The 12500-nt window shown below is 50.0% G+C and overlaps 1 protein-coding gene across 1 annotated transcript in view; it reads left to right on the forward strand.

Moving 5' to 3' along the window:
* si:dkey-22o22.2 (neural-cadherin) overlaps positions 1–12500 on the forward strand; it is an 84393-nt gene that overhangs the window by 7939 nt on the left and 63954 nt on the right. The window contains exons 3-8 of the mRNA XM_065027196.1: positions 677–727; positions 1102–1290; positions 3943–4168; positions 6356–6560; positions 8543–8773; positions 11334–11445. Of these exons, the coding sequence (XP_064883268.1) occupies positions 677–727; positions 1102–1290; positions 3943–4168; positions 6356–6560; positions 8543–8773; positions 11334–11445 (1014 nt within the window). The remainder of the gene's footprint in view (positions 1–676; positions 728–1101; positions 1291–3942; positions 4169–6355; positions 6561–8542; positions 8774–11333; positions 11446–12500) is intronic.

The following is a 12500-nucleotide window of genomic DNA, read 5'->3' on the forward strand; positions in this document are numbered from 1 at the left end:
TCTAGAGCCTTGTGCTGAAAAGACCTGTCAAGAAGGCTTCCACCCTCCCCTGTGTCTTCCTCCCCTCTTCCTCTTTTCTTCTCCCTCTCTTTTTACCCGCCGCTTCCCTGCGTCCCTCAGATGTGAAGCTCCCTCTTATTTGCTGTTGTCTCTCCTTCGCGCCAGACATTGCAAACAACACGAAGCACAAGTCTGCAGACAAAACAAACTCTCCCAAAACCAGACGACAAGCAGCAACAACACACAGCGTCTGTTTGCCTGGAGTCCCCTTCTCTGAGTCTTTTCTGAACTTCTGAACGCCTTCTGAGAGCACGCGCTTGCTTTCTGCCCTTCCCCACCTCTTTCCTCTCTCTCTATTTCTCCCCTTTTCTCTCTCTCTCTCTCTCTCTCTCTCTCTCTCTCTCTCTCTCTCTCTCTCTCCCTCTCTGTGTGCTATCAGACAGTGTGTTTTGTAGGAAACATGCTCATCTGAAGAGCGATAGAAAGAGAGGGTGATGGGTTTGTAAAGAAAATGTCATTATTTTCACTGACTGCTAAGGCCTCGGGGGAAGCGACCGTCTCAGACAGCAGATAACTTCTAGCGAGGAAACAGACGAGGGAGGAAGAGTCCTTCAGCCTGGGATGGAAACAGGGAACCTATCAGCCTTGTTGCCTCTGGCCATTTGTCTCCATCCAGAGAATGGGCCCAGCGTCATCCAAGGGCTGTGGCTGCCGTCAGGGGGGGAAGGTGACACCAGCGGATGGTTGAGAAATTGATTTTGAGAGGCAAATAAGATTAAGGAGATTGTGCCAGGGATCGCAAACACTTTGAAAGGGAGAGATGGATGGATGTGTTTGGAAAAGTCCAATGGTGGGAGGTGGCACAGACATGGTTTGTTTTTGGCTAAAAGGAGGACTCAGACCCAATTACATCATCATCAAAGGATTAGGAGCTTCAGCAGACACTAGTCCTCCACTTTCCCAGAATGCATTTAGCTCATATGCCTACAATTCATTCAGACAACCTCTTAGTAGTGATTCCACGTCCCCCTGACTGTACCAACTGTTATCTCTGACGTTTGACCCTGACCCGTAATCTCTTCATCTTTTCTGTGTCTGTAGGTGATGAGTGGTACCTCTGCAGGCTGAGCCTGAGTTTGCCCACCCTGGCAGACCTGCAGTGGGGCATGTTCCCCCAGCCCTACCTGGGCGCAGTGGGACCTGACGCCGCACCAGGCTCTGTGGTCTACCGCCTCACCGCCCGCCAACGAGACGGCACAATAGGAAACGCCCACTTCCTGCTACTGGACGGTGAGTGAAATGTCGATCAACATTGTGATTGAATTGATACAACGTTTAAATAGTGTCCATTTTACATTACATTTGATTAAATTAGATAGCTAAACTCTGATGAGATAATAGCATTTAATGAAAGGATGACATGCAAGTGTTCTATTTTTAGGGTGTTGGACATCCCTAAGATAGCGATAATGTACAATAAATTATAACAAAGAAAAAATAAAATAGATATAGATTGAATAAAATAAAAAAATTCAATAATGAAAAATCCAAAAGAAGTGAGTGACAGGAACAATGCAGCTGTGATTAGCTACATGTCCCTGGCTACCAGCAGCTGTGATTAGCTACATGTCCCTGGCTACCAGCAGCTGTGATTAGTTACATGTCCCTGGCTACCAGCAGCTGTGATTAGTTACATGTCCCTGGCTACCAGCAGCTGTGATTAGCTACATGTCCCTGGCTACCAGCAGCTGTGATTAGTTACATGTCCCTGGCTACCAGCAGCTGTGATTAACTACATGTCCCTGGCTACCAGCAGCTGTGATTAGTTACATGTCCCTGGCTACCAGCAGCTGTGATTAGTTACATGTCCCGGGCTACCATCAGCTGTGATTAGCTACATGTCCCTGGCTACCAGCAGCTGTGATTAGCTACATGTCCCTGGCTACCAGCAGCTGTGATTAGCTACATGTCCTTGGCTACCAGCAGCTGTGATTAGCTACATGTCCTTGGCTACCAGCAGCTGTGATTAACTACATGTCCCTGGCTACCAGCAGCTGTGATTAGCTACATGTCCCTGGCTACCAGCAGCTGTGATTAGTTACATGTCCCTGGCTACCAGCAGCTGTGATTAGCTACATGTCCCTGGCTACCAGCAGCTGTGATTAGTTACATGTCCCTGGCTACCAGCAGCTGTGATTAGTTACATGTCCCGGGCTACCAGCAGCTGTGATTAGCTACATGTCCCTGGCTACCAGCAGCTGTGATTAGCTACATGTCCCTGGCTACCAGCAGCTGTGATTAGTTACATGTCCCTGGCTACCAGCAGCTGTGATTAGCTACATGTCCCTGGCTACCAGCAGCTGTGATTAGCTACATGTCCCTGGCTACCAGCAGCTGTGATTAGCTACATGTCCCTGGCTACCAGCAGCTGTGATTAGCTACATGTCCCTGGCTACCAGCAGCTGTGATTAGCTACATGTCCCTGGCTACCAGCAGCTGTGATTAGCTACATGTCCCTGGCTACCAGCAGCTGTGTGCCTCCTATTCCTCTCTCTCTTCCTCCTCCTCTTCTCTCTTTCTCTTCCTCCTCCTCCTCCTCTTCTCTCTCTTCCTCCTCCGCCTCTTCTCTCTCTTCCTCTTCTCTCTCTCTCTTTCTCTTCCTCCTCCACCTCCTCTTCTCTCTCTCTCTTCCTCCCCCTCCTCTTCTCTCTCTCTCTTTTCCTCCTCCTCTTCTCTCTCTTCCTCCTCCTCCTCTTCTCTCAATTCCTCCTCCTCCTCTTCTCTCTCTTCCTTCTCCGCCTCTTCTCTCTCTTTCTCTTCCTCCTCCTCTTCTCTCTCTTCCTCCTCCTCCTCTTCTCTCTCTTCCTCCTCCTCCTCTTCTCTCTCTTCCTCCTCCGCCTCTTCTCTCTCTTTCTCTTCCTCCTCCTCAACTTCTCTCTCTTCCCCCTCCTCCTCTTCTCTCTCTTCCTCCTCCTCCTCCTCCTCTTCTCTCTCTTCCTCCTCCTCCTCTTCTCTCTCTTCCTCCTCCGCCTCTTCTCTCTCTCTCTTCCTCCCCCCTCCTTTTCTCTCTCTCTCTCTTTTCCTCCCCCTCTTCTCTCTCTTCCTCCTCCACCTCTTCTCTCTCTTCCTCTTCCTACTCCTCTTCTCTCTCTTCCTCTTCTCTCTCTCTCTCTTTCTCTTCCTCTTCCTCTTCCTCCTCCTCTTCTCTCTCTCTCTTCCTCCCCCTCATCTTCTTTTTCTCTCTCCTCCTCCTCCTATTCCTCTCTCTCTTCCTCCTCCTCCTCTTCTTTCTCTTCCTCCTCCTCCTCCTCTTCTCTTTCTTTCTCTTCCTCCTCCTCTTCCTCTTCTCTTTCTTTCTCTTCCTCCTCCTCCTCTTCTCTCTCTTCCTTCTCCTCTTCTCTTTCTTTCGCTTCCTCCTCCTCCTCCTCCTCCTCCTCCTCCTCTTCTCTCTCTCTCTTCCTCCTCCTCCTCGTGTTTTTCTTTCTCTTCCTCCCCCTCCTCTTCTCTCTCTTTCTCTTCTGTTGATGCTGCTGCCCAGGGGGACATGGATTATGATGACCCTGTCGTCCTGTTCTCCTCAGAGAAAGATCAGAGGCTGGATGTTAACCCAATAACACATGCACACACAGCACACACACAGCCCCAGCTGGCAGAAGGGTCCTCTACCCCCATCTCTATACACAAATAAACACACACACCAGCCCCCCAGCCCAAGAAATCAGCAATGTCTTAGGGATGTCCATTTCTGCGCAGCTGTCTCTGCTACGTGATATCACTCACATGATTGTCTATAAGGCCCCGGGGCAAGCTGTGTGTTGAGGTGTGAAAACACAGAACAACTTTAATTTGGGGGTCAACTATCCCTTCAAGAAACCTTTGAGTCACTTGGAAGAACCATGTGTGTCTGTGTGTTTATACGTGTTGCTTATATCCCGTAACTAGGCGGCGAGGATTCGTTTGAAGTGGACCGCAGCTCTGGGGAGGTCAGGACCACAGGCCGACCCCTGACCCCCAGCAGGGAGTACACGCTGAAGGTGCAGGTGGTCGACACGCAGGGCAGGAAGGGTCCCCCTGCAACAGTGGCTATTCTGGCAGGGTTCCGCCCCCCACAGTTCACCAACGCCTCCTACACCCTGACTGTCCCAGAGAACACGCCCGTGGGCCAAGCGTGAGTACACCCTGGGTTTGGAGATATTGGAATGGGCTAAGCCACCTAGTGCACTATATGGGGAATAGGCTGTGATTGTAGACTACTAGGAAGGTGAATGAACTAGGGCTTTACAGGTGACATTGGACAGGAATAACTACTGGATGTGGGTTAGGAATAGGATGAGGGAAGGGGCAGGGTACGCCAGACCATGCATTTCACAATGAGGGAGGTGGGGTAAGAGCATCAGTGAACCAATGAATGCGTGTGTTCTGCATATGTGTATGTACATGTATTTTTGCGTGTGTATTGTGCTTGTTATGTGTGTGAGTGTTTGTGTTTGTGTGCCGCCTCTGCTGCTCATTAGAGGGGAAACCAAAGGATTGTGTGAACGTGGATGATTCCTCTGCATTATGTGTCATGTGTTGGGAGGGGGGTTAAGGAGGGACGCAGATGCATCATTTTGTCCCAGGGCTCAGAATATGAAAGTGTGGCTAATTCAAATATGTATTAAAATAAACTTTAGGATAAGCATGAAGGGCAAAGTGTGTGTCTGAACCTGCCTCCTCAGGGCTCTGGTGACTGGAGCACAATGTCTTCATCTCCTGCCCACCCTCTACATGGTGTGTGTGTGTGTGTGTGTGTGTGTGTGTGTGTGTGTGTGTGTGTGTGTGTGTGTGTGTGTGTGTGTGTGTGTGTGTGTGTGTGTGTGTGTGTGTGTGTGTGTGTGAACCTGCCTCCTCAGGGCTCTGGTGACTGGAGCACAATGTCTTCATCTCCTGCCCACCCTCTACATGGTGTGTGTGTGTGTGTGTGTGTGTGTGTGTGTGTGTGTGTGTGTGTGTGTGTGTGTGTGTGTGTGTGTGTGTGTGTGTGTGTGTGTGTGTGAACCTGCCTCCTCAGGGCTCTGGTGACTGGAGCACAATGTCTTCATCTCCTGCCCACCCTCTACATGGTGTGTGTGTGTGTGTGTGTGTGTGTGTGTGTGTGTGTGTGTGTGTGTGTGTGTGTGTGTGTGTGTGTGTGTGTGTGTGTGTGTGTGTGTGTGTGTGTGTGTGTGTGAACCTGCCTCCTCAGGGCTCTGGTGACTGGAGCACAACATCTTCATCTCCTGCCCACCCTCTACATGGTGTGTGTGTGTGTGTGTGTGTGTGTGTGTGTGTGTGTGTGTGTGTGTGTGTGTGTGTGTGTGAACCTGCCTCCTCAGGGCTCTGGTGACTGGAGCACAATGTCTTCATCTCCTGCCCACCCTCTACATGGTGTGTGTGTGTGTGTGTGTGTGTGTGTGTGTGTGTGTGTGTGTGTGTGTGTGTGTGTGTGTGTGTGTGTGTGTGTGTGTGTGTGTGCGTGCGTGCGTGCGTGTGTGTGTGTGTGTGTGCGTGTGTGTGTGTGAACCTGCCTCCCCAGGGCTCTGGTGACTGGAGCACAATGTCTTCATCTCCTGCCCACCCTCTACATGGTGTGTGTGTGTAAGTGTGTGCGTGCGTGCGTGCATGCGTGTGTGTGCGTGTGTGTGAACCTGCCTCCCCAGGGCTCTGGTGACTGGAGCACAATGTCTTCATCTCCTGCCACCCCGTGCGTGTCAGTGCATGAAGGTGCATGTTTGCGTGGGTGTGGTAGGTGCATGTTTGCGTGGGTGTGGTAGGTGCATGTTTGCGTGGGTGTGGTAGGTGCATGTTTGCGTGGGTGTGGTAGGTGCATGTTTACGTGGGTGTGGTAGGTGCATGTTTGCGTGGGTGTGGTAGGTGCATGTTTGCGTGGGTGTGGTAGGTGCATGTTTACGTGGGTGTGGTAGGTGCATGTTTGCGTGGGTGTGGTAGGTGCATGTTTACGTGGGTGTGGTAGGTGCATGTTTACGTGGGTGTGGTAGGTGCATGTTTACGTGGGTGTCGTAGGTGCATGTTTACGTGGGTGTGGTAGGTGCATGTTTACGTGGGTGTGGTAGGTGCAAGTGTGTGTGTCTTAATCCAGAAATCCAATAAATAAAGATGCTATGGATGAGATGAGAGTGATGATATCAGACTGAAGGTGGATAATTTCTTGCTCCCTGGAGATCTATTTCATTCGCGAATGTGTCTCCTTATAACATCACATCCTCTCTAATGTGTCTCCTTATGACATCACATCCTATCTAATGCATCTCCCGATGACATCACTTCCAGTATACTGTATCTCCTTTTGACATCCCGTTCCTGTTTCCCCCTGCAGTGTGGCGATGGTGGGGGCCGTCTCCTTCCAGAGGAAGACTCTCTCCTACATGCTGCTGGTGAACCCTGGCAACCTGTTCAGTGTCAACCAGGAGAGTGGAGCTCTCAGCCTCACCCGGACAGTGGACTTTGAGAGTGGACACACACTCCACACGCTGCAAGTCAGGGCCTCCGAGCCAGACACAGGCCTCAGCGGTGTGGCAGAGGTACACACACGCAACTATACACACGCATACACACATGCACGCATACACACACACACACACACACGCACACACAGTCACACATAAACAGTACACACTCACCTCTATACACACCTGCTCCTACCCAGATGGCTGGCTTATACACACAAATGGCATCCTCACTAATCCACCAGTTAGGCCAGCTCCAGTCAGCTTGGCTAATTCACTCAAAGGAGCTATGCATGTGGCTCTGAAGGTGTGTGTGTGTGTGCCTGCGTGTCTGTGTGTGTGTGTGTACTTTCCGTTGGAGTAGTATTGATGGGGAATAGACCCATTTGAGGAAACATCAACTATAGCCATGGTCAGCTGCAGTAGAGAACGTCCAACCTGCCCCCCTATGCTGCTCCCCAGCCGTGGTCACATAATGTAGGTCAACAGTATGGAGAGTCAGCCGTTGTCACATAATGTAGGTCAACAGTATGGAGAGTCAGCCGTGGTCACATAATGGAGAACAACAGTATGGAGAGTCAGCCGCGGTCACATAATGTAGAACAACAGTATGGAGAGTCAGCCGTGGTCACATAATGGAGAACAACAGTATGGAGAGTCAGCCGTGGTCACATAATGTAGAACAACAGTATGGAGAGTCAGCCGTGGTCACATAATGTAGAACAACAGTATGGAGAGTCAGCCGTTGTCACATCATGGAGAACAACAGTATGGAGAGTCAGCCGTGGTCACATAATGGAGAACAACAGTATGGAGAGTCAGCCGTGGTCACATAATGGAGAACAACAGTAAGGAGAGTCAGCCGTGGTCACATAATGGAGAACAACAGTATGGAGAGTCAGCCGTGGTCACATAATGGAGAACAACAGTATGGAGAGTCAGCCGTTGTCACATAATGGAGAACAACAGTATGGAGAGTCAGCCGTGGTCACATAATGGAGAACAACAGTAAGGAGAGTCAGCCGTGGTCACATAATGTAGAACAACAGTAAGGAGAGTCAGCCGTGGTCACATAATGGAGAACAACAGTATGGAGAGTCAGCCGTGGTCACATAATGTAGGTCAACAGTAAGGAGAGTCAGCCGTGATCACATAATGGAGAACAACAGTATGGAGAGTCAGCCGTGGTCACATAATGTAGGTCAACAGAATGGAGAGTCAGCCGTTGTCACATCATGGAGAACAACAGTATGGAGAGTCAGCCGTGGTCACATAATGTAGGTCAACAGTATGGAGAGTCAGCCGTGGTCACATAATGTAGGTCAACAGTATGGAGAGTCAGCCGTGGTCACATAATGGAGAACAACAGTATGGAGAGTCAGCCGTGGTCACATAATGTAGAACAACAGAATGGAGAGTCAGCCGTTGTCACATCATGGAGAACAACAGTATGGAGAGTCAGCCGTGGTCACATAATGTAGGTCAACAGTATGGAGAGTCAGCCGTGGTCACATAATGGAGAACAACAGTATGGAGAGTCAGCCGTGGTCACATAATGTAGGTCAACAGTATGGAGAGTCAGCCGTGGTCACATAATGGAGAACAACAGTATGGAGAGTCAGCCAGTGTAGCATGGTGATTCTGTTCAGGTGATTGGACTGTGGCCTCAGTGGCAAGTTTGGAAATAGAAATAGGTGCCGTCTAGCTTCAGTACAGATACAGTGAAGGCTCTATGGAGATTCTGGGGAAAGAGACAGAGAGACAATTGTTGTTTTTATTTATTCAGAAGGTTGTTTATCTTTGCTATCCTATTATGTGAAGATAATCATCTCAGGTTTTACAATTAACATCATATTGTATGACGTCTCCCTCAGATTTTAAAAATAACATTTTACCTAAATGAGAACAGGTGTGCCCTTTCCCCTTGTTTGGCTTCAGTTTCCTTTCCCACAAGGGCAGTTGAGGTAAGCTGTTGTGAAACTGGCGTATTGGAATCCCCCGGGGCGGCCATCTTTGTTTGTCAGATGCTCACATCCACTGATTGAGTTGTTTAGCAGGTCCCTGTGGCCAACGTGTGCCTGGCAACCAGGCAGGACCCTGTGGCCAACGTGTGCCTGGCAACCAGGCAGGACCCTGTGGCCAACGTGTGCCTGGCAACCAGGCAGGACCCTGTGGCCAACGTGTGCCTGGCAACCAGGCAGGACCATGTGGCCAACCTGTGCCTGGCAACCAGGCAGGACCCTGTGGCCAACGTGTGCCTGGCAACCAGGCAGGACCCTGTGGCCAACGTGTGCCTGGCAACCAGGCAGGACCCTGTGGCCAACGTGTGCCTGGCAACCAGGCAGGACCCTGTGGCCAACGTGTGCCTGGCAACCAGGCAGGTCCCTGTGGCCAACGTGTGCCTGGCAACCAGGCAGGTCCCTGTGGCCAACGTGTGCCTGGCAACCAGGCAGGACCCTGTGGCCAACGTGTGCCTGGCAACCAGGCAGGACCCTGTGGCCAACGTGTGCCTGGCAACCAGGCAGGACCCTGTGGCCAACGTGTGCCTGGCAACCAGGCAGGACCCTGTGGCCAACGTGTGCCTGGCAACCAGGCAGGACCCTGTGGCCAACGTGTGCCGGACACAGAGGAACGCTTTGGCACCACAAACACACACACACAAACAAACATGTACAACGTGAGTAGACAAACACAGAAACTCTTGCATGTACACACACATGCATTAAACAGGCTCCGCAATCTGGCAATAAGCTGGGCACCAGTCACGGTCACCTTCCTCTGTCCAAAGCTCACACCATCTGTGGTCAAGACCTCAATCCGTTTGCTCTCTCTCCCTCTCTTTATGTGTTTCCTTTCACTCTGTCTCTCTCTGCCTCTGTTTCTCGCTCTCTCCGCTATCATTAATACAAGCCCATGGGGTAGGAGTAGGAAGAGGAGCAGGCATCCCATAGAGTTCCATGTCTCTTTCCCTCTCTCTCCTCCCCATCTCTCTCCTCCCCATCTCTCTCCGCTCCCAGCTTCTCCTCCTAATCTTCCTTAAGCACTTGTATTAGCTCTTATTATCAGTATTACTCTCACTTTCTGCCACCCACACAGACACACACACACACACACACACACACACACACACACACACACACACACACACACACAACAAACACACATACACAGTACGGCAGCAGTATGAGACCAGGTTCCTGTTGGACCAGGCTCACGGTGTGTGGCGGCTCTCCAAGAGGGTCTTAACAGACTGTGTTTTTCTAACGGGGATTGGGATTCCCAGGGAGTGCTGGTGATTAGGTATGAGTGAGAGGGGGATCCAGTCTGCCGGGTTTGGAGGAGTGGAGAGAGGCAGGGTGTTAGTGTTGCCCACAGCTTAGAACGTAGAAATAGTGGCTAGAATGGACAGCTCTATGTTTTAAATCAGTCTGATTGAATTGATGCACTAGGGGAAGAGTCAGACATTTGGTGTCAGTCTATCGATGCCAAGCATAACCTTATTGTTTGGAGTTTGAAGTTATTGTTGTCTTTGGGGCGAATCCTAACTTTCACATAAGTCAAATTTTCACTTAGTCTTGCATTGACATCAAGTTTGGATTTCAATTTGTGGCCTCCCGAGTGAAGCAGCAGTCTAAGGCATTGCATCTCAGTGCTAGAGGCATCACTACAGACTCTGGTTCGATCCCGGGCTGCATCACAACCGGCCATGATCGGGAGAACCTTGAGGTAAAGCACAATTTGCCCAGCTTTCACCGAGTTAGACGAGGGTTTGGCCTACCAGGATTTCCTTGTCCCATCGTGCTCTAGCGACTCCTTGTAGTGGGCCTAGCAGTGTGTTAAGAAGCAGCGGGCCTTGGCATGGTCGTGTTTCGGAGGACGTGCCGCTCTCACCCGAGTCCGTATGGGAGTTGCAGTGATGGGACAAGATTGTAACTACCAATTGGATATACCTTAAAAGCTGTAAAAGTACAAAAAAAGAATTTCAATTTGCTTCAGATTTTGAAGGTTTGTCAAATGCGGTGTTGGAGTTTGTGCATTTTTGTTGTTGTTGCATGAGTGTGTTAGACTAGTCATAGTTCCATACTGGGGCCCACGCTGGCTTCTCCAGCCCCCTGTCTGCCATGGCTGCTCTGTGTGCCCACCAGCAGCAGTCTACCCCCTGGCAAGGCTGGTCCCCAGAGATAACACCCCCATGTGGGAGACTGGAAGGGGGAGGATCCTGCATGACTAACACTGCTCAGGGAACCTCTGGACTACCCCGCCTCTCTTTACCTCTCTCACTCTCTTTCCCTATCTATCTCTCTAACTCAATCTCTACCACCATCCTGCCCTATCATGATCTATATTTTCCTCTTTCTGCCCCCCCCCCTCTTTCTCTCTGTCGCTATCTTCCTAGTTTTTCTTTCTCTCTTTTTCTCTTCCCCCTTAATGATCTCTCTCTCCTTTGGATCTCTCTCTCTTCCTTACGCCTCAGGACTGTCGTATTTACAGCTATAAAAAAATAATGTGTGTGTGCACAGAGATTCAGTGTAAATGTGTGTGCATGCATCTGTAAGAGTGAGTGTGTGTGTTTGTGTGATGTTGTGTTCCGCTTGGCCGGGGAGCGGCTCAGAGGGTTGGGCTGCAGCTGTGCCTGACTACCACTAGGTCCTCACCCTCCCACACACTCATTTATATTAACCTAGCCAGCACGCCCGAGAAAACACACATACACACAAACACTCACATACACAATCACATATTGTGTAAATGACTGTCATCTGAAAGCTTCACACTAAGAAGAACTTCCACAGACTCCCCCCGATCGCCGATCCAAGTTAACCCTTTCTCCTCTGTCCTTCCCTATAGGTGGTGCTTCACATCACAGATGAGAATGACTGCACTCCAGAATTCCTCCATTCCATTTACAGCCGGGATAACATTCCCGAAGCCACCGCGCCTGGAACGTCACTGCTACAAGGTGAGACATCGGTGGAGGTTCTATGTGGGACATAAAGTCCATAACATAGGTAGAGACACACAGACAGAGAGACACACAGACAGAGACCCACAGACACACAGAGACACACAGACAGAGACACACAGACACACAGAGACACACAGACAGAGAGACACACAGACAGAGACCCACACAGACAGAGACCCACAGACACACAGAGACACACAGACAGACAGAGGCACACAGACAGACAGAGACATACAGACAGAGAGACACACAGACACACAGAGACACACAGACAGAGACACAGACACACAGAGACACAGACAGACAGAGACATACAGACAGAGAGACACAGACAGAGACACACAGACAGACAGAGGCACACAGACAGACAGAGGCACACAGACAGACAGAGACACACAGACAGAGACACAGACAGATAGAGACATACAGACAGAGAGACACAGACAGAGACACAGAGACAGACAGAGGCACACAGGCAGACAGAGGCACACAGACAGACAGAGACATACAGACAGAGAGACAGTGCATAAGAGACAGACAGTACATACAGTAACAGTGTATACAGTGCCTTCAGAAAGTATTCAGACCCCTTTACTTTTTCCACATTTGGTTACATTACAGCCTTATTCTAAATTGTTTCCCACCCCAATCAATCTACACACAATACCCCATAATGACAAAGCAAAAACAGGATTTTAGACATTTTTGCTAATTTATCAAAATAAAAAACTGAAATATAACATTTACATAAGTATTCAGACCTTTTACTCAGTAGTTTGTTGAAGCACCTTTGGCAGTGATTACAGCATTGAGTCGTCTGGGAATGACACTACTAACTTGGCACACCTGTATTTGGGGAGTTTCTCCCATTCTTCTCTGCAGATCCTCTCAAGCTCTGTCAGGTTGGATGGGGAGCGTTGCTGCACAGCTAATTTCAGGTCTCTCCAGAGATGTTAGATCAGGTTCAAGTCCGGGCTCTGGCTGGGCTACTCAAGGACATTCAGAGACTTGTCCCAAAGCCACTCCTGTGTTGTCTTGGCTGTGTACTT

This window comes from Oncorhynchus nerka, linkage group LG14 (genome assembly GCF_034236695.1).
Source record: "Oncorhynchus nerka isolate Pitt River linkage group LG14, Oner_Uvic_2.0, whole genome shotgun sequence".
In the NCBI taxonomy this organism is placed as follows: domain Eukaryota; kingdom Metazoa; phylum Chordata; class Actinopteri; order Salmoniformes; family Salmonidae; genus Oncorhynchus; species Oncorhynchus nerka.